Source organism: Neophocaena asiaeorientalis, unplaced genomic scaffold (genome assembly GCF_003031525.2).
Source record: "Neophocaena asiaeorientalis asiaeorientalis breed wild unplaced genomic scaffold, Neophocaena_asiaeorientalis_V1.1 scaffold174, whole genome shotgun sequence".
Lineage (NCBI taxonomy): Eukaryota > Metazoa > Chordata > Mammalia > Artiodactyla > Phocoenidae > Neophocaena > Neophocaena asiaeorientalis.
In genome coordinates, this window is record NW_020174922.1 from 2,988,383 (window position 1) to 3,011,172 (window position 22,790).

The 22,790-nt window shown below is 40.0% G+C and overlaps 1 protein-coding gene across 1 annotated transcript in view; it reads right to left on the minus strand.

Moving 5' to 3' along the window:
- TTC39B (tetratricopeptide repeat domain 39B) overlaps positions 1–22,790 on the minus strand; it is a 132,182-nt gene that overhangs the window by 92,022 nt on the left and 17,370 nt on the right. The window contains exon 2 of the mRNA XM_024760467.1: positions 2,913–2,947. Coding sequence (XP_024616235.1) covers positions 2,913–2,947 — 35 coding nt within the window. The remainder of the gene's footprint in view (positions 1–2,912; positions 2,948–22,790) is intronic.

Sequence of the window (22,790 nt, forward strand, 5' to 3'; positions counted from 1 at the left end):
AGAATTTCCAAGTCTGTTTACCTCTTTACTTGTTGTTAGGACAAAGTGGCAACTTCAAGCTCCTTACTTGGAAAACCAGAAATCGCAAGTCAAGTTCAGAAGGTTTTTGTTTCCCTATAATTTGATTTTTTTTTAACTAATAGGTGTCGATTGGGATTGACATATATACACTAATATGTATAAAATAGATAACTAATAAGAACCTGCTGTAAAATAAATAAATAAAATAAAAACTAATAGGTGTTAGAAATTGCTGACAATGCCTTTCAGACCCAAAGGTAAAGCCACTGCCACTCTAATGCAGCCACTGAAAGCTCAAAGAAACACAAATTTTAATGTGTGCCACCCATCGGTCATGTCAATTACATCAGTCTGACCTGTCTTCATCTCCAAGACCTGAACCCCTCTCTGGTGTGTGTCGAGTGTTCTAGCTTCTCACTGGGAACAGCAGCGCTTCCACTGGTGAATTCCAGTCACCGCCCCACAGTCAGATCCTTTTCTACCTCCTCGACTTCAGTCTACCAGGCCGCCCAAGCTCAATTCCTGCCAACGCTCAGAGCGGAGAAGCCACAACAAAATTCTACAACTCATTTTGCATCCATAAGAAAGGAGAGGATACACAGAAGATCACTGCTCCCAAGCCTGGAGGGACAGCTTACTTACACAGCTGAGTAAGATTTCTGGGTGGCAAATAATGCACTCACCTTTAAAGTCATTTTTAAAATTACACAAGTAGATTATCTTTCAAAGAGTACAGTATGAAAAGGGAAGGGGGGGGAAAAGAGTAAAACTTTACAGTGGCAAGATCTGACAAACACTATCTCAAGCCAAGTGACGAAGTTTAGCATCAACAGGAGTAAACCAGGTTGATAACATGTATCTTTGATATAATGTGATGAGAATGATACTTTAGGTCTGTGATCTTCCTCCCAAAAACACATGACCTCAGTCTAATCGTGAGGAAAAAAACCCAGACAAATCCCAGCTGAGGGACATTCCACAAAACAAATGAGCAGTACTCAAAACCAAGGAAACTCTGAGAAACTGTCACAATCAAGCATAGCCTAAGGAGACAGGACGAATGATTGTACTGTGGTGTCCTGAATGGGATCCTGGGACAGAAAAAGGATACTCCATAAAAACTAAAGAAATCTGAATCAAGTATGGACTTTAGTTATAACAATGTAACTGTATTAGATTATTAATTGTGACAAATATATCATTCTAATGTAAGAAATTAATCATAGCGAAAACAAGTGTGGGATATAGAGGACTCTCCATACTATCTTCATAATAATTCTGTAAATCCGAAACTATTGCACAGTAGAAAGCTTATTTTTTAAAATCCTAATCACAATTAAGTTTTTTATTCACATACACATTCAATGACATAAACACTAAAACTTTTGGACAATATAAAAATTTGCAACTCTAACATAAAAATAGCAATTAAGGGAAAGTATCTGTAGCATATAGGACAAAATATGAAGGTGTATATATATTTTAAAGTTCATAAGTATGTAAAAGAAACATTGAGAAAAAAGTTAAATAGGCAAAAGAAGACTAGAATTCATACAAAAGGAAATGCAATGGACTAAACAATGATTATAAGAAAAAAAATTGGGGGGTTGTGTGCACCACATGGCTTATAGGATCTCAGTTCCCTGACCAGGGATTGAACCCAGGCCACATCAATGAAAGCCTAGAATCCTAACCACCAGGCCACTAGGGAACTCCCAGAAAAAAATGTTAAGACAAAACAATTAGGTATCATTTAAGCAGCAAAATGGTTCAAATAATACCTAGGGATGATAATGCTACATTTTAAACCACTTCACTTATATGTTGTTCACAGCCGTGCAAACTGGTGAAACTCTTTTCAAAGTGCTGTGGACTGAATAGCGTCCCCCCCAAGTTTCACATGTTGAAGCCCTGATCCCCAGTGTGATGGTATTTGGAGATGAGGACTTTGGGAGATAATCAGGTTTAGATCAGGTCCTGAAAGGGGCGCCCTCATGACTAATGCCCTTATAGGAGGAGACCCCAGAAATCTTGCTCTCTTGCTCTCTCTCCCTCTGCCATGTGAAGACACAACGAGAAGGTGACCATCTGTAAATCAGGAAGAGAGCTCTCACCAGAACCTGACCACACTGGCACCCTGATCTCTGACTCCAGAACCGTGAGAAAATAAATCTCTGTTGTTTAAGCCACCCAGTCTATGGTATTTTATTATGGCAGCCTGAGCTAACTAACACAGAAAGGCAACTTGAGAAATATCACATTAAGAATAAAAATATTCATCCCTTTTAATCCAATGATTCTACATGGGTGAAGTTAACCTTTTGGAGATATTCAAAAATATGATAAAGCTATACACATTAAAATGTTCACTACTTAGTTTTAAGTTTTTAAACCAGTGAAAAACTAAATGTCTAACAAAGGAGAAATGAATAAGTAAATTGCGATGTTCCATTTGATCTAATATGATGTCATTTAAAATCATTACAAAAATTATGTAGGCTTATAGGAAATGCTTATAATAAAACTAAGGGCAAACCAAAAGCAAAAATCTACAATATGAGGCTAACCATGTAAATAAATATGGGCAAGATGTAAAAGGGTTAGCTATAAACAAATAAAATTTAATTTGTTGGAAAACATTTTTTCTTTCATTTTAGTTTAATTAAGGTTACAAGAAATAAGACTCAAAAACATATTTGATAGTAACTTTAGACAGATCCTTTCTTAAGCTTAATCACATCCTAACTGTTAAATTACGGAGAAGTGAATTTTTCCAACAATAGCCACTACACTCAAAAAATTCAAAAAAATGAGAAGAAATATTTACATTTCTTATAAGAAAACCGTCAATTTTTCTCTACTACATACTTTTTTATTATGTTACTACTTACACAGAGAGGGTTTCCAAGGCATCTTCAAAGATATCCTGGGGGGGAACAAAAAACACAATGAGTTTCTCAAGAATCAAGAAATTTAAATATAAAAGAGAATGTGTGTGTGTGTGTGTGTGTGTGTACTCCCCGTGTGTGTGTGTACTCCCCGTGTGTACTCCCCATGTGTGTGTGTACTCCCCGTGTGTGTGTGTATACTCCCCGTGTTGTGTACTCCCATGTGTGTGTACCCCCCGTGTGTGTACTCCCCGTATTGTGTACTCCCCGTGTGTGTGTACTCCCCATGTGTGTGTGTGTACACACCGTGTGTGTGTACTCCCAATGTGTGTGCATGTGTGTGTGCTCCCCGTGTGTGTGTGTGTACTCCCCGTGTGTGTGTACCGCCCGTGTGTGTACTCCCCGTATTGTGTACTCCCCGTGTGTGTGTACTCCCCATGTGTGTGTGTGTACACACCGTGTGTGTGTACTCCCAATGTGTGTGCATGTGTGTGTGCTCCCCGTGTGTGTGCGTGTACTCCCTGCGTGCGTGTGTGTGTGTGCGCGCGCACCTCTCAAGGCAGAGTGGGGACCGTTTGGGTGGGCTGCAGCAGAACCATTCCACTTAACTCTTACTAATGGAATTCTTTTCAGAGAAACCAACACATGAATTTAAGTGAGGTTTAATTTAGGGTTGGCTTTGTCACTAATAAGACGAGTAAGCTACTCAGCCAGCAATCAGACTGGGCGAATCTGAAGAGAATGTGACTCCTTCAGTGGGGTCTTCACTCCTCAGTCTCATCCAACCCAGAAGCAGAATAAAATAAAGAACAGGACCTGCCCAATTCAGTCGTCTCTTTCTCCATAGCTGGCCACGTTAGCACGTCTGGGCCTTCGTGTCACGTCTAACTCCACTACCCACCCAGCAAGTCTCCCTGTCAGCAGCCTTTATCTGTAGCATACAGGGCAGCCCTTTCCATCATGCCACTGGCCTGTTCAAAATCTGCAACAGGAGAAAAACCCAAACACACACACATACACACATAACACACACACTCACATCTGCTCACAAATCCACACATGCACCCCACGCTCATACACACTGGCTCATACACTCAGTCTCACCCCTAAACTCACAGTCATACACAAACACACATACACTCACTCACTCACAAACTCACACTCACACACGAAGCTCCCTCACGGCTGCAAAAATCAAATCCAAGCTCCTCATCCAGGTATTTGGGACCCACCATAACCTAGTCAAATCTTCAAGGCCTCCTTCTCTCACATCCCTACCACCTTCTCCACAGCCAAGCACCAGGACCTCACTGGTCTCCCTACTCCCAAGCCTGACATCTGCCATTCAGTTCTTCACACAACAGCCGTAGTTATTCTTTCCTTTCCCTTCTTTTAATAAGCTCATACCATTCCACTGCTTTAGACCTCTTTAAAAGCTTTCCATTGCACTTAGAATAAACCCAAATTCCTTCCCATGATCTACAAAGCCCTTAATGACCCTGCCAGCCTCTGTGCACCTCTCCACCCACCAGACTCACTCCACTTCAGCCAAAGGTCTGTCTTTCTGGTCCGTGCACAAGCCAAATTCATCCCACACCTCTCTGCATTGTCTCTCTTTCCTAGAATGTTCTTCACTCAACTCTTCCTATGACTGACTCATTCTCATCCTTATATTTGCAGTTCAGAAAGCCACCTCCTCAAAGAGACCATCTCTGATAACCCTAATTAAAATTACTAATAGCAGCTTACTTATAGTTTCCCATCATCTGATTTCTTTCATTCATAATACTTATCATAGTCTCTAATCATCTTATTTGTTTCCTTGGTTACAATCTATCTCCACTAGGGCAGGTTCTCATTTATCATGTTTACAGAGAAACCACCAGGGCTTGGCACAGAGCTGTTGCTCAACAGCTACATGTTGCCTAATGAATGAATGAACTGAGCCTGGACCATCAGAGCACTGATCACATCACCTCATTTACAGACAGGACACAGAAATGAGGAAAGAGGGTTACAGAGCTTTTCCCTCGTGTGACCATTAATACTGAACAATGTATACAACATACTGATTCTGCACTTAGGCAGGAAAGGAAAAAAAAATGTGTAAATACGAAAAAGAAGAAACAACATTATAAGTAGTGGCAGAAGTGAGTTTAGAATGTGGGATCCCTGACCTATTGATCTATATTAATACCATACTCTGTGAGGAAGGCACAGTCAAGGGCAATTCTTTCTTACTCCTCACTCTCCAGAAATTAGTGATTGGAACAATATCAGAAGACTTTGTCATTTTGAATCACAGCTCAGTGTCCCACATGTGAGGGGTTGTGGAGAAGGGGAGAGACGAATACTCTCCAGGAATACAGATCTGGTAGTGATGACCTGTTACCTGTGCCAGACACCAGCTCATGGTCCCTCTGCCATCCGTTAACCCCACCTGGGCTGACCTGTACCAGGAAGGGGGAATGCAGAGAGCATGCTCCTCGGAGCTTCTGTGCATCCAACCCCTTCCTCACAAACCTCAACCCAGAGCAGGGCTCACAGCAGACACTGAGATACTGAGTGGGCTTCAGAAAGGATAACTCGGAAAGCCAGTTCTCCTTTTAAAAGGAGACAAGGATAATATTTACACTTAAACAAGTAATACCCCCATCCCCACCTCAAAACAAGAAACACTAAGTTATATCCAGTAAGAAATCATCTTCACTTGAGGAACATCTCTCCATTTTGTCATATGCAGAGGGTTCTGTAAATAAAGCATTCTGTACAACGTGGTAACCAGAGTTAACAATACTACATTACATATTTGAAAGTAGTTAAGAGGGTAGATCTTCAAAGTTCTCATCACACACACAAAAAATTATAACTGTGAGGTGACGGATGTGTTAACTAACCTTACTATGGTAATCATTTCACAATATATGCATATATCAAATCGCCAATTTATACACCTGAAACACAATCTTATAGGTTAACTACATCTCAATAAAGCTGGTGGAAATTTTTAATTAAAAAAGAATCTTTTAATTTTTAATCTTTAAATTTTTAATGTAAAAAAATCTATTTTTTCCCGCTTAGATGAATAATAAAAATTTAAGAGAATGCCTCTCTTAGTAATGGAAAAAATCCACCAGAGTTCTAGGATATTAATCTAATAAACTAAAGATGAGAAAAAGAGAGAGTGAGAGGGAGGAAGGAAGGAAGGGAGAGAGGGAGGGAGGGAGGGAGAGGGGGGAGAGAGAAAGGAAGAAAGGAAGAAAGGAAGGAAGGAAAGGGAGGGAGGGAAGGAGAGAGGGTACTGACTTTAAAAAATGCACAACGTAAGAGTGGCGAGTTAAGTTTGATTTGGGGCAAAATGAGGACTGCAGCCCATGAGACAGCATTTCAGATAACTGAGAAACTGCTCCAAGGAGGCGAGGGGAGGAGCCATGATATATAGGAGTTTTGCAACGAATGGCAAAAGATTATTGTTAATTAAAGAAAACCAGATATCTCAGGTTAAAGAATTTAGCGCTTTTGTATGTATGGGAAGATGCAAGAGTCTGGGCTCGCTGAAATCATTCCTTTGATATGCACCTCAGATATCTGTGGCCAGTATCCTGTATTTTCACATCCTGAGTTTCCTCAGGGCTCACCGCAGGGAGTGGCTTCATTCTGATGGCTGCTAGATGGCAGGTATTCTTTTCAGCCCTGAGTTTCCTCAGGGCTCACCCGCTCACGTTGGAGGGCTGCAATCGTAGATGACCGTGACATCCTTTGTTTATTGATAAGGCAGGAAATACTCCATTTATAAATATTCCATTCCATTTATAAATATTCCACTTACCAAGGGGAAGAAAACTTTGTCTCTGAAGGCCGGACAAAGGGTAAACTTTTTTCACTTAAGAAAAAGGAAAGGTAAAGAGAAGAACTAAGACTTAACGAGTGCCTGTCATGTGTCAGGCACTTTACAAAAGCTCCTCCCAATTTGCAGCAAGCAAATCCAGTCGCAGGTAACTACCTGCCCAATATTATACAGCTGGCAAGTGAAGGAAGTGAGATTCACCCTCAGATTTCTTTAACGCCAAAGTATTTTTTTCAATGTTAATAAAACATATCCAAAACTTGGAGCTAAGGCAGTTGGGCAGAAGTGGAGAGTGGGTGGGTGAGGAGGTGGCGGCATATCTCTGCAGGTCATACTGCATGTTGTTACACAAATCCTCCCAAGGATTCCTGAATTCTCTAGGAGAACTTCCTTGTGTTTGAGACGTTTCTATTCACTATGAGATTAGAAACCAGATACTGTGAGATGGCATGTTAGCTTGCAGATTTCGGAATGGTGAGAAAACCTCAATGATTAGTTTTATAGCCCTGTAGGAACACTATCCAGTTTTACCTGTAGCCTAGCAATCTTAATCTAACACTGTTTTTGTTTTAAGCCTATAAATACCCAGTTCCACAAATACCCGGAGAATCAGTTTACCACCTCACTGTTTTCCTCACTGATAGGCTAAATAAAATTTCTACACGTTCACTTTATATCTTTATGAAAGTCATATTTCTAATTTTTGGAAATTATACTTTTAAAACATCTTTATTGGAGTTTAATTGCTTTACGATGTTGTGTTGGTTTCTTCTGTATAACAAAGTGAATCAGCTATACATATACATACATCCCAATATCCCCTCCCTTTTGTGTCTCCCTCCCACCCTCCCTATCCCACCCCTCTAGGTGGACACAAAGCACCGAGCTGATCTCCCTGTGCTATGCAGCAGCTTCCCACTAGCTATCTATTTTACATTTGGTAGTGTATATACGTCCATGCCACTCTCTCACTTCATCCCAGCTTACCCTTCCCCTTTCTCGTGTCCTCAAGTCCATTCTCTACATCTGAGTCTTTATTCCCTAGGTTCACCAGAACCATTCTTTTTTAAGATTCCACATATATGTGTTAGCACATGGTATTTGTTTTTCTCCTTCTTACTTAACTCGGTATGACAGATTCTAGGTCCATCCACCTCACTACAAATAACTCAGTTTCGTTTCTTTTTTACGGCTGAATAATATTCCATTGTATATGTGTGCCACATCTTGTTTATCCATTCATCTGTCGATGGACACTTAGGTTGCCTCCATGTCCTGGTTATTGTAAATAGTGCTGCAATGAACATTGTGGTACATGACTCCTTTTGAATTATGTTTTTCTCAGGGTACATGCCCAGTAGTGGGATCACTGGGTCGTATGCTACTTCTAGTTTTCATTTTTTAAAGATCCTCCATACTGTTCTCCATAGTGGCCATATCAATTTACATTCCCACCAACAGTGCAAGAGGGTTCCCTTTTCTCCACACCCTCTCCAGAATTTATTGCTTGTAGATTTTTTGATGATGGCCATTCTGACCGATGTGAGGTGATACCTCATTGCAGTTTTGATTTGCATTTCTCTGATGATTAGTGATGTTGAGCATCCTTTCATGTGTTTGTTGTCAATCTCTATATCTTCTTTGGAGAAATGTCTATTTAAGTCTGCAGCCCATTTTTGGATTGGATTATTTGTTTTTTTGATATTAAGCTGCATGAGCTGCTTGTATATTTCACAGATTAATCCTTTGTCAGTTGAGTCATTTGCAAATATTTTCTCCCATTCTGAGGGTTGTCTTTTTCTCTTTACAGTTTCTTTGCTGTGCAAAAGCTTTTAAGTTTCATTAAGTCCCATTTGTTTATTTTTGTTTTTATTTCCATTTCTCTAGGAGGTGGGTCAAAAAAGATCTTGCTGTGATTTATATCAAAGTGTTCTCCCTATGCTTTCCTCTAGAGGTTTTATACTGTCTGGCTTTACATTTAGGCTTTAATCCATTTTGAGTTTATTTTTGTGTATGGTGTTAGGAAGTGTTCTAATTTCACTCTTTTACGTGTAGCTGTTCAGTTTTCCCAGCACCACTTATTCAAGAGGCTGTCTATTCTCCATTGTATATTCTTGCCTCCTTCATCAAAGATAAGGTGACCATATGTACATGGGTTTATCTCTGGGCTTTCTATCCTGTTCCATTGATCTATATTTCTGTTTTTGTGCCAGCACCATATTGTCTTGATTACTGTACCTTTGTAGTATAGTCTGAAGTCAGGGAGCCTGAATCCTCCAGCTCCATTTTTCTTTCTTAAGATTGCTTTGGCTATTCGGGGTCTTTTGTGTTTTCATACAAATTGTGAAAGTTTTTGTTCTAGTTCTGTGAAAAATGCCATTGGTAGTTTGATAGGGATTGCATTGAATCTGTGCATTGCTTTGGGCAGTATAGTGTATTAACAATGTTGATTCTTCCAATCCAAGAAAATGGTATAGCTCTCTCCATCTGTTTGTATCATCTTTAATTTCTTTCATCAGTGTCTTATAGTTTTCTGCATACAGGTCTTTTGTCTCCCTAGGTAGGTTTCTTCCTAGGTATTTTATTCTTTTTGTTGCAATTCTTAAATGGGAGTGTTTCCTTGATTTCTCTTTCAGATTTTTCATCATTAGTGTATAGGAATGCAAGAGATTCCTGTGCATTAATTTTGTATCCTGCTACTTTACCAAATTCATTGATTATCTCTAGCAGTTTTCTGGTAGCATCTTTACGATTCTCTACGTATAGTATCATATCATCTACAAAAGTGACAGTTTTACTTCTTCTTTTCCGATTTGGATTCCTTTTATTTCTTTTTCTTCTCCGATTGCTATAGCTAAAACTTCCAAAACTATGTTGAATAATAGTGGTGAAGAGTGGGCAACCTTGTCTTCTTCCTGATCTTAGAGGAAATGGTTTCAGTTTTTCACCATTGACAACGATGTTGGCTGTGGGTTTGTCATATATGGCCTTTATTATGTTGAGGTAAGTCCCCTCTGTACCTACTTTCTGGAGGGTTTTTATCATAAATAGGTGTTCAATCTTATCAAAAGCTTTTTCTACATCTATTGAGATGATCATATGGTTTTTCTCCTTCAATTTGTTAATATGGTGTATCACATTGATTGATTTGCATATATTGAAGAATCCTTGCATTCCTGGGATAAATCCCACTTGATCATGGTGTATGATCCTTTTAATGTGCTGTTGGATCCTGTTTGCTACTATTTTGTTGAAGATTTTTGCATCCATATTCATCAGTGATATTGGCCTGTAGTTTTCTTTTTTTGTAACATCTTTGTCTGGTTTTGGTATCAGGGTGATGGTGGCCTTGTACAATGAGTTGGGACTGTTCCTCTGTTATATTTTGGAAGAGTTTGAGAAGGATGGGTGTTAGCTCTTCTCTAAATGTGTGATAGAATTCACTGTGAAGCCATCTGGTCCTGGGCTTTTGTTTCTTGGAAGATTTTTAATCACAGTTTCAATTTCACTGCTTGTGATTGGGCTGTTTATATTTTCTGTTTCTTGCTGGTTCAGTCTCAGAAGGTTGTGCTTTTCTAAGAATTTGTCCATATGTTCCAGGTTGTCCATTTTATTGGCATAGAGCTGCTTGTAGTAATCTCTCGTGATCCTTTGTATTTCTAGTGTCAATTGTTACTTCTCCATTTTCATTTATAAATTTATTGATTTGGGTATTCTCCCTTTTTTTCTTGATGAGTGTGGCTAATGGTTTATCAATTTTGTTTATCTTCTCAAAGAACCAGCTTTTAGTTTTATTTGCTATTGTTTCCTTCATTTCTTTTTCATTTATTTCTGATCTGGTCTTTATGATTTCTTTCCTTCTGCTAACTCTGGGGTGGTTTTGTTCTTCTTTCTCTAATTGCTTTAGATGTAAGGTGAGGTTGTTTATTTGAGATGTTTCTTATTTCTTGAGGTAGGATTGTACTGCTATAGACTTCCCTCTTAGAACTGCTTTTGCTGCATCCCATAGGTTTTGGGTCGTCGTGTTTTCATTGTCATTTGTTTCTAGGTATTTTTTGATTTCCTCTATGATTTCTGCAGTGATCTCTTAGTTATTTAGTAGCTTATTGTTTAGCCTCCATGTGTTTGTATTTTTTACAGTTTGTTTCCTGCGATTGATATCTAGTCTCATAGTGTTGTGGTCAAAAAAGATACTTGATACGATTTCAATTTTCTTAAATTTACCAAGGCTTCATTTGTGACCCAAGATATGATCTACCCTGGAGAATGTTCCATGAGCACTTGAGAAGAACGTGTATTCTGTTGTTTTTGGATGGAATGTACTATAAATATCAATTAAGTCCATCTTGTGTAATGTGTCATTTAAAGCTTGTGTTTCCTTATTTATTTTCATTTTGGATGATCTGTCCACTGCTGAAAGTGGGGTGTTAAAGTTCCCTACTATTATTGTGTAACTGCCAATTTCCCCTCTTATAGCTGTTAGCATTTGCCTTATGTATTGAGGTGCTCCTATGTTGGGGGCATAAATATTTACAATTGTTATATCTTCTTTTTGGATTGATTCCTTGATCATTATGTAGTGTCCTTCTTTGTCTCTTTTAATAGTTTTTATTTTAAAGTCTATTTTGTCTGATATGAGAATTGCTACTCCAGCTTTCTTTTGATTTCCATTTGCATGGAATATCTTTTTCCATCCCCTCACTTTCAGTCCGTAGGTCTGAAGTGGGTCTCTTGTAGACAGCATATGTACGGGTCTTGTTTTTGTATCCATTCAGCCAGTCTATGTCTTTTGGTTGGCACATTTAATCCCTTTACATTTAAGATAATTATCAATATATATATTCCTATTACCATTTTCTTAATTGTTTTCAGTTTCTTATTCTAGGTCTTTTCCTCCTCTTGTGTTTCCTGCCTAGAGAAGTCCCTTTAGCATTTGTTGTAAAGCTGGTTTGGTGGTGCTGAATTCTCTTAACTTTTGCTTGTCTGTAAAGGTTTTAATTTCTCCATCGAATCTGAATGAGATCCTTGCTGGATAGAGTAATCTTGGTTGTAAGTTTTTTCCTTTTATCACTTTAAATATGTCCTGCCACTCCCTTCTGGCTTGCAGAGTTTCTGCTTAAAGATCAGCTGTTAACCTTAAGGGGATTCCCTTGTATGTTATTAGTTGCTTTTCCCTTGCTGCTTTTAACATTTTTTCTTTGTATTTAATTTTTGATAGCTTGATTAAATGTGTCTTGGAGTGTTTCTCCTCGGATTTATCCTGTATGGGACTCTCCAGGCTTCCTGGACTTGACTGAGTATTTCCTTTCCCATGTTAGGGAAGTTTTCAATTATAATCTCTTCAAATATTTTCTCAAACCCTTTCTTTTTCTCTTCTTCTTCTGGGACCCCTATAATTCGAATGTTGGTGCGTTTAATGTTGTCCCAGAGGTCTCTGAGACTGTCCTCAATTCTTTTCATTCTTTTTTCTTTACTCTGCTCTGCGGTAGTTATTTCAACTATTTTATCTTCCAGGTCATTTATCCATTCTTCTGCCTCAGTTATTCTGCTGATTCCTTCTAGAGAATTTTTAATTTCATTTATTGTGTTGTTCATCATTGTTTGTTTGCTCTTTAGTTCTAATTCCTTGTTAAACGTTTCTTGTATTTTCTCCAATCTATTTCCAAGATTTTGGATCATCTTTACTATCATCACTCTGAGTTCTTTTTCAGGTAGACTGCCTATTTCCTCTTCATTTGTTTGGTCTGGTGGCTTTTTACCTTGCTACTTCATCTGCTGCATATTTCTCTGTCTTCTCATTTTGCTTAACTTACTGTGTTTGGGGTCTCCTTTTTGCAGGCTGCAGGTTCGTAGTTCCCGTTGTTTTTGGTGTCTGCCCCCAGTGGGTAAGGTTTGTTCAGTGGCTTCTGTAGGCTTCCTGATGGAGGGGACTGGTGCCTATTCTGGTGGGTGGGGCTGGATCTTGTCTTTCTGGTGGGCAGGGCGACAGTGGTGTGTTTTGGGGTGTCTGTGAAGTTAGTATGATTTTAGGCAGCCTCTCTGCTTATGGGTGGGGCTGTGTTTCTGCCTTGCGAGTTGTTTGCCATGGAGCGTCCAGCATTGGAGCTTGCTGGCCGTTGCGTGGGGCTGGGTCTTAGTGTTGAGACGGAGATCTCTGAGAGAGCTCTCGCCGATTGATATTAGGTGAGGTCAGGAGGTCTCTGGTGGTCTAACGTCCTGAACTCGGCTCTTCCACCTCAGAGGCTCAGGCCTGACACCTGGCCAGAGCACCAAGACCCTGTCAGCCACACAGCTTTAGGCCGGAGGGCTCTGAGGTCAAGACTGCCTAGATTCAGAGCTCCATTCGGCCTTCTCTGGCTATGTGGTCTCAGGTGAATTTCATCATCTGCAGTGAGAACCCGGGGCTCGACGTCTTCCCACATTTCAGGTGCATTTTGATCCCAGAGGAGCTATGCATGGCATTTAAATGCTGTAGTAGTTAGAGCTTAATCTAGTCCCCAAATCTCTACGAGGCACGGAAAACAAAATAAAATAAAACAAAAACTCTTTAAAAATGCATAGCCAATGAAGTCAATACTCCTCACATAGGTTTTCTTAAAATTAGGTCACCTTTTTCTTTCTCGTTTTTGCTTTGTCTAGTGTCACTTGCTCAGAGGGTGCCATGTGCAGAGGCCTCACAGCAGCCCTTCAGACCAGAGTTTGGAAATTATACTTTGACATTAATAGTGACAACACACTTTCTCCCTGGGTACCTGCAAACACAGTTTCCCAGCTCCTTGGGAAAACTGCTATGGGTTCCACCCGAGGGATGGATTGCCAGAAGTCAAAGGGACTGTTCATACCTCCCACACCATATACCTGTCTCTCTAAGTCCCAACCCGCAGTTCAAATTCTATCACTTTCCTGCTGCTGCTTTGGGGAGAACATTTCCTCTGTGGATTCCTATCAGCACCACTAGGTTTGGTACCTGATCTACAGGGGACTGCTAGTCAACAGTCTCCCACCCAGCTTTAAATATCCCCACATACATTCCTCACAGAGCATAACAAGATTTTTCTACCTCTGGTCTCTTTGCTTCTCCAAACTCACCATCAACTTCCCAAAGCTTCACCACAGCTGGTTTCCCTTAAACCTCCCAGTACTGGATAGGCATACCACACATATAGTCAGAGAAGCATCCAGAGTCCTTCCGGTTTAAGGAAAGTAACACAGGAAAGCTCACGCTGCTGACAACGAAGATGTGTTCATAGGAAAGCCTCAGTGTTTAGTTCTGTCCTCGAAGCTGCTGCACTGCTCCCACCACCGCCAACTCCCATGCTGAGGCCAACCTTGAGGAGCTACTACCCTTGGGCATAAATGTAATAAATATTTATTTGCGCCACACCTGGCTCCCAAGCATACCTTGCCTCAGATGGTACCTGACTTTCTCAAGAGCCTATCTTGACTCCTGGCTGCAGTCAAGGGCCATCTGACTCCTTTTGAATCCACTTTATAACCTAACACAGTGCTCTGCACTTCAAAGACTCTTAACAGATGATTGCTGGCTGACCGGCGGACTGAGAACCCTTGTCTTGAGATGGGAGGTCCTTACCGTGACAGTTTCATTTTGCAATTCAGCAAGTGGGCTAACCCTGTTAGGGGAGAGATTCCTGGGTGGGGCGGAGGGGGACACCTTCCAGATGCCAGCTAGCATTCCAGGGCTTGCTCCCTGCTGGGTGGGGAGCCTGAAACCTACCCCCTGCCCCCAGAGGGATGGAGGATCCTGGACACACAGAAACAGACACAGAAGTGAGGAAAGGGAAGAGGGGTGCTGCATCAACTGCTAAGGCTTTTCTAAACAATGTTCATCTTAATTTGTTAACTTTGTAACATTCTGAGTAGCAAAAATGCATGCAAGTGCCTTTAAGCGACGGCAGGTTCTTAATAAATGTTTATTTCTTTAAGAATCTTAAATAATGGAGATACTAATGATGAAGATGTTTACATTATTTTTATCCCTAAGGGGGAAAGGCAAATAAAGACAACAAATATGCAATTAACAGCAATAATTTAAATACTCTGTATTAATTTCCAAAGAGACCAAATAGATTTACAAACTTTTCAGGCCTCCCCATCTGAATTTTAATTCACTTTGTGGCGTGAAAAGGAATATTCATGTGGCAAATATTACTCCAAGAAGGAAGGGGGAGTAGGAAGGAACATGATAAAAATTAAAACGAGATACTGCAAATCCAAAAAGTCGCATCACTTCTCTACGGCCTCTACCTTTCTCCCCTTACCTCCTTATTCTCCTCCTCATCATCTTCCTCCTCTGCCTCTTCCTCTATTTTTCCCTCTCTCATATGGATGACTTCAATGGGTCTGAGAGCTGAAGCCCCCATGTTCTCATTTAACTGTTGTTCTTCAGGGAGGGATGACAAGGTCTGTTGGGGCTCTGTCGGATTTTACTCAACATTCCATTCTATGACTAAGGAAGCTGTGTGTTTGGTACCATGGACTCAAAGAAGCCCAGAACTGCTGAGAACTCTGAGAAGTCACAGATTCCACGCCTGGCTCTGGGGCACATCTGGACTATTCCCAGGGAGATGAGACATGAAGAGGGTGCCCCAGCCTCCTGCAGGACTAGGGCAGGGATTAAGAGCCATGGGTATTGTGGCCCTAAGAATTGCAAACACTTCTCTGCATAGTATTCTCCCCTGGTCAATCAATACGTCCAAAATGGAAAACAAGACACACCAGTTGTTACGCTTTACCATTATCTTAGTGACACACCAGGAGTCTTCCTCAAATATTGGATGTAAATCTTTTTGCACATAAAAGGAAAAAGCACATTGCTAGTTAAAGGAATCATATGGGAAATGCATAAACTTAAGTGACATCATTCCCTACTATAACTTGAATAAAGTGCTGATTTTTCTAAAACAGGATTAATTAATTTAAAATACACCTTTATTATATATCCATGAAGTGACCCTTAGAGCAAAATTGGGGCAAACCACTTTTTAATATACGCACCCTGAGCTCATGTGTCAGGGAGAATTTTTCATCTGCTCACATCTTCCATCCATGGCCTTTAAACTTCCTGGTTGCATTTTACAGCCTGCATTTTTTAAAAGTTCGTATTATAGGAGGGAACAGCAGTACCCTGAGGCTCTCTGGAGCCAAATGTAAACCTCAGCTTCAGTATCCCCATTACTGCGTCTAAAGGGTGCAGACACCACTTATACCTCCCCTTGAAGGATTAACATCAAAACTTAACTGACCCACAGAGCTCTCAATGAAAGAGAAGGAAAGCGACGAGGGCCCATACACTAGAGACCCCTCACACCCCTCGTCCCCACCTGGCCCTTGCAGTGAACAAATGTGACCTTTCCAAAGTTATGAACAGAATTCTCAAAAGTAGCAGACAAAAAAAAAAAGAACATGACACAGAGTTCATCCTCCAAATATGCCCAGAAGGTTTATAAAATCTAATTTTTTGGATATGCTTACAAAAAAACTGGAAGTTTTCCAACATTATTCAAAAATAGTTTTTAAATTTCAGATAATACAAATAGTAAAAATCAGCTGCCAGAAGAAAAAAATGTGTGCCTGAGAAATTTTTATTTTAAACATTCATCACTTGAGATTGAAAATGATTTCACACATTCTCCAAGTACAGTATTAACATAGTTCTCTAGTTTCTCTCATGCCAGGGACGTACTCCAATATTACCCCATAAGTCCTGTCTTTTTTTTCAAAGCTTCATATTTACCAAAAATCGCAGGTCTGATAGTGAAAATAGGAGATATACAGTAGTAGTCACTTCATTAGGAAGGATTACATTGAACACAGAAATAAACTGAGCATATTTTTACTAAGCCACTATTACGTGTTGGTGAGTTAGGTTTTATTCAAAAATTCGCTTAAGTGCATTTCCAACATAGGACAGTGGAAAACATAAATTTAGGCCAGGAAGTTAAACCTGTCTGGGTCTGAATCTCAGCTCTACCCCAACCCTGGGAAGGTCTAGCCTTCTGAATCCTCCTCCACTGACTTTCAAGAGCCTATCTTAACGCCCTGGCTGAAATCAAGGGCCATGACACTCCTTTTGAATCCACTTTGTAACCCAGCACGGTACTTTTGCACTTTGCAGACTCTTAACAATGGGGATTCCAACCGCCTCCCCAGATTGCTGGAAGGATGCTAGTGAGTTAATAGCATATAAAGATCCAACACAAAACAGGCTCAATAAATACAAAATACAATTCCGGAGGATACTAACTTCTCAGATATGGGATGAATCAGTAAACTCACAGAGACAGAGCTGGGATCCCTCACTGTACTTCCTCAATAACTCCTTCCCACTAAAGATTCTGCACCCTCTTTTGGAAGAGAGAAAAAAGGCTGAATGTGGGAATATTTATTGCAATAAATACTCAAAAATGTTAACCGCCTTTACTTCTCCCACCTTAAAATGCCTTTGTCTCCTATCCTTTAATGCCCGGACTCTTCCCAGCACAATAAACATAACTTATGGGCACAGAACCCAGGACCTCAGCTCACTGGGGAACAGTGACTTTGGCCAACACAGTGTGACCTTGGTTAATATATTCAAACTCTTGGGGCTCTAGCCACCTCATGAGTAAAGCAAAGAGGTTGGTATAGATGCCATCCCTTACTCAAAACCCTAAATTCTCTGAATTAAATCCTCCCCAATAAGGTGGCTGTTTGTCCATCACACATGCTAAAATAAAGTCCTTCAGGGAAGGCTGACATCCAGAGGGACTACATCTAAATGCAGTGCTGGGCTTTCAAAGCCCTATCAGTTGTACTAATTCAATCCTTAATAGCCAGATAGTATGTTAAGTACCAGGCAAAGCAGTTCACACACTGATTCTTTGGAATTTCTAACAACTTCTAGCCAAGCACAGAGAAAACGTGAGAATTAAAAAGAACCACCAGATGTCACCCTCACAAATAACAAATGAACTGGACAGCATGACTTTAGTTTCTGCTAACATACAGAGAAGCATGTTTTTAAAAAATGAAACAGTTAACTTTATGAAGGGGGAAATATTTTCCTTTCTGCACCTCATTATAAATATGGAGTTGAGTTGCAGCTTAAAGTAGGGGTTAAGTTCTAAGGCCAGTACTTAAAAGGAAAATCACATAGAGTCAAAATTGGCATTGAACAAATACTTTCAATTGCCATTACTATAGAGTTCACATGGTTTTGTATATAACCTCAGAGAGGAATGGGCATGTACAAACACAAAATGTGTACAGCAATGTATGGTGTGTAATAAAGAGTATATATGCAAAACAAGTCTTTTTACAATGGTGTACTGTATTTGTTTAACATAAATGAGCAAATTACTTTACTCGCCTGTACATAGTCCTCAGTTACTATTTTTATGATTGTAAAATGAACCTTGGCAATCACTTAATATGTCACGCACTCCTGTCCTCTAGTACCAGCCCTACCTAATCTATAGTAAACAGAGGAATATCTAGGGCATACTATTTTTGCAGGAGAATAATTTTACACAAAACAAACAGCAACAAAGAGACTGAGTTTTAACATTTTAAACTGCTTAATTTTGAAACCATCATGAGTAGAGGTATTTTTAAATTAAAATGAACAGAGCTTATGCTTCTTCCTATGAACAAATAACCATAAATTCCATTTATTAACACCCAGGCACTATGTTAGACACTTAGATGCTTATTTCCAATTCACAAGCAATCATAAAAAAAAAAAAAAATTCACCTCTACTATTACTACTACTACTACTATATTCTGATAATAATAATAAAAACAATAATAAAAGGTAATACCATTCAGTGCCAAACACTGCTCTAAATTCTTAAAGTGCCTTAACTCATTTAATCTTCATAATGACCCTACGAGATAGGGCTATTATTATATCCAAATAAGGAAACTAAGACTCATGGAGATTTAATTAACTTATCAACATCTCATAGATGAGCCTCAGTTTTTTCATCTGTGAAATCGGAATAATGCCACTTAATTTACAGCACTGTTTTCAGGTTTAACTGAGATGACGTATTTAATGCACCGGCTCCATGTTGACACAACACTAACAAATAATTTCTTTTGTTATCGTTAAAGTAGTTCTACAGCTGATAGTCTTCAGTGCAGCCTAAGGACAAGCAAAAAGAAACCTCTTGCATCATCTTATTTGACCCTCCAACTTTCCAACTATAACAGAAAAATGGCCGAGTTAGCATTCCCTTACTTGTAGCTCGGTTCCGAAGTAAATGTCTTAAAAAGAGAATCTTATCTCTTAATGTGAGTGCTGGGAAGAGGCACTTCCTGAAGAATAAGGCTTCAAAGGCAACCTCAAGCTGATAAAGCCCATAATGTGGGAGAGATAAGGTAAGACTTGAGCTCACAGGCTCAGAATCAACCTCCCTGGGTTCAAATCCATTTCACCACCTACTAGCTCTGTGACCTTGGGCAAGCCTTCTCCTTTCTTGTACCTCAGTTTCCCATCTCACTAGGTTATTCACTGATTAAATGACACATGTGCAAAGCACACAGTACAAAGCACCCAGGACAAAACACTCACTATCACTATTATTGTTGGGACTTGACTCTCCTAAAGGCACTAGTGAGTGGTACTAAGTGATGCAGCCTGGAGAAGGTTGGGGAGTGGGCAGGGCACAACACTTCGCACTAGGAATTCTGATTCTGCCCCACCCCCGGCTGACATGTCCAGGTGTCCCCAAAGAGATCTGATCGGTCCACCACCACAGAGGTCAGCCAACTATAACCCATGAGCCAAATCCAAGCTGCTGCCTGTTTTTGTAAATAAAGTTTTATTGGAACACTGCCACTCTCAATCATTTACACATTGTCTATTTATATATGTCCTGTTACACCCGCAGAGCTAAATAGTTGCAAGTGAGACGATATGGTCTACAAAGCTCAAAATATTTACTATCTGGTCTTGTACAGAAAAAGTTTGCCCACCTTTGCATAAATGGATAAACCATCGAATTTCCTTCCCTACCCCATTAGATATTTTGAGAATAGAGTAAGAAACAGATGTGAAAAATCTAGAAAATAGTAGGAATTATTTACCCAAAAAACTCACAGCCTTCAAGCTTCAAATTCAAGGGGGAAATAAATAATGCTAGTAACATGGGTTTAGAGTCCCACCAACAGCTCCATCACTTCTTAACTATGTGTGGCTTTGGGCAAGTTACCTGGCTTCTCTAGGGAATAACAATAATACCAAATTTGTGGGATTGAAAGAATTAAGTGAGCTGTATGTAGGTGTCTGGTCCATAGTAAGTATCTGACAATGTCAGCTCGCATTAAATGATTAATTTCATTGTTATTACTGCAGGAGAAAGTTTTATGTCCAAATACTGGACCACTCAGACAGTACTTTCCCTCCCAGGGTACATACTCTCATGAGAACTATAGGTGCTAGCAAAGCAGAGATGCTGAGAACTCTAATCTGTTCTTTTGGGGGAGTCTAAGAGACAAAAGGCTAAAACTCCCGATATATTCATTTCTGTCAAGACTAAATTCTCCTTCTCTCCCACCAGCACTCCCCCCTCAACATCAAGAAAATTTCAGCAAGAAGCTAAATGCATACCTACACATTTGTATTATGTAGAGAAATAAACTTTATACTGTAAGACAAAATGACTAAATCAATCCCATCATATGTGAAATGCTGACAGTTTGCTTCTAACAAGGAGCAATTAAATATAGAAACTTATTCCAAAATAGCAGAAGGGGCTTCCCTCGTGGCGCAGTGGTTAAGAATCCACCTGCCAATGCAGGGGACATGGGTTCAATCCCTGGTCCAGGAAGATCCCACATGCCACAGAGCAACTAAGCCTGTGCACCACAACTACTGAGCCTGCGCTCTAGAGCCTGCAAGCCACAACTACTGAAGCCCATGTGCCCTAGAGCCCACACACTGTAACTACTGAGCCCACCTGCCACAACTACTGAAGCCAGTGTGCTCTAGGGCCCACGTGCCACAACTACTGAGCCCACATGCTACAACTACTGAAGCCCACGCTCCATAACAAGAGAAGCCACCACAATGAGAAGCCCACGCACCGCAACGAAGAGTAGCCCCTGCTCGCTACAACTAGAGAAAGCCCATGGGCAGCAATGAAGACCCAATGCAGCAAAAAAATAAATAAATGAAAATTTTAAAAAAAAAACCATGCAGACATGGACTCCTGTACACATAGGAATTTATTTTATGATTCTGTTAAAATTTAAATTGGAGAAAGAATAATGAATTATTTAATAAATGATGCTGAATAAATTGGTTACCTATTGGGACCAAAGTGAAAATAAACCCATATTCAAATTTCTAGGTGCATTAAAGAGATAAATACAACAACAAAAGATGAATGTATGCAGAATATTTTTCAAAATCTTGAAAACAGGGACAATCTTTCTAAATAAGACACAAAACCGAGAAGCCATAAAGAAAAGAGTGAAAGGTTTGGCTACATAAAAATTTAAAACTTCCAAGACAAGCAAATGGCTAGGAGAAAATATTTAAGGTACCATAAACAAGCAAAAAAATTATTATCCATAATATATAAAGAACTCTTACAGATCAATAAGAAAGAGACAAACAACCAAAAGAATCAGAGATAAAGGGTATGAAGAAACTGTGCACCGGAAAAGAAAACCAATAGCCAATAAACTTAGAAATGTGCACCTAAAAAGTTGTATTACTTTGTCCATAAGACGGGCAAACATTTTTTAAATTAATAATATCCACAGTTGGCAGAGATGTTGGAAAATAGAACGTATACTGTTGCTACAATCTATTTAGAAGTCAGTCTAGCTGTATTTTTTTTTCTTTTTTTTGCGGGCCTCTCACTGTTGCGGCCTCTCCCGTTGCAGAGCACAGACTCCGGACGCGCAGGCTCAGCAGCCATGGCTCATGGGCCCAGCCTCTCGCGGCATGTGGGATCTTCCCGGATCATGGCACGAACCCGTGTCCCCTGCATCGGCAGGCGGACTCTCAACCACTGCACCACCAGGGAAGCCCTAGCTGTATTTATTAAAAAATTTTAATGCATACACAGCAATATTACTTCCAGGATTCTATACTATTAAAATATACACATGCACAAGGGTCCATCTATTATGGTACACACTGTATTGAAACAACCTAAATGCTCTTCAGCAGGGAACTAGTTAAATAAATTATGGTACAATTATATTATCTAACTCTCTTCCGTCATTAGATAAAAAGTAAAGCAAACAGTAGAAATACCTCCCAGATATATTAAATGGAAAGCCTGTTCCTGGGAAAGGTGTATGGTATAAGATCCCATTTACATTAGTCAAAACTCAATGCTGATTTCTGCTAAGCGTGGGCAGGGAAGAAATGGTAAAGTGAAAGATCATGTTGTGGCTTCTGAATGACTTAAATCTTTTACAACAGGAATGCTTTGATGTATTGCTTGAGTAATGTAAAAAAGAATGAACAATTTGAACAACATAAAAAAAGTTATTTTTTTGCAATAAGTAGATCCAACATACCTAGAGAAAAATTCAAGCACAATAAGGTAAGATGACATTTCAGCTAAACTGCTTCATAACCCAGATCCTTTTGTGCCCAGTATAAGTGGAAAGCACTTTCTGTTTCTAGAAAACTGTTTTTTGTTGTTGTTTTTGGTCACACCACGTGGCTTGCAGGATCTCAGTTCCCCGACCAGGGACTGAACTTGGGCCATGGGTATCAAATCCTAACTGCTAAACCACCAAGGAACTCCCCCGCAAAATACGTTTTTTAAACTTTTAAAAAAAATATTTATTGGGCTTCCCTGGTGGCGCAGTGGTTGAGAGTCCGCCTGCCGATGCAGGGAACACGGGTTTCTGCCCCGGTCCGGGAAGATCCCACATGCCGCAGAGTGGCTAGGCCCGTGAGCCATGGCCGCTGAGCCTGCGCTCCGCAACGGGAGAGGCCACAACAGTGAGAGGCCCGCGTACCGCAAAAAAAAAAAAAAAAATAATTTTTTTGGGGGGACCCAGC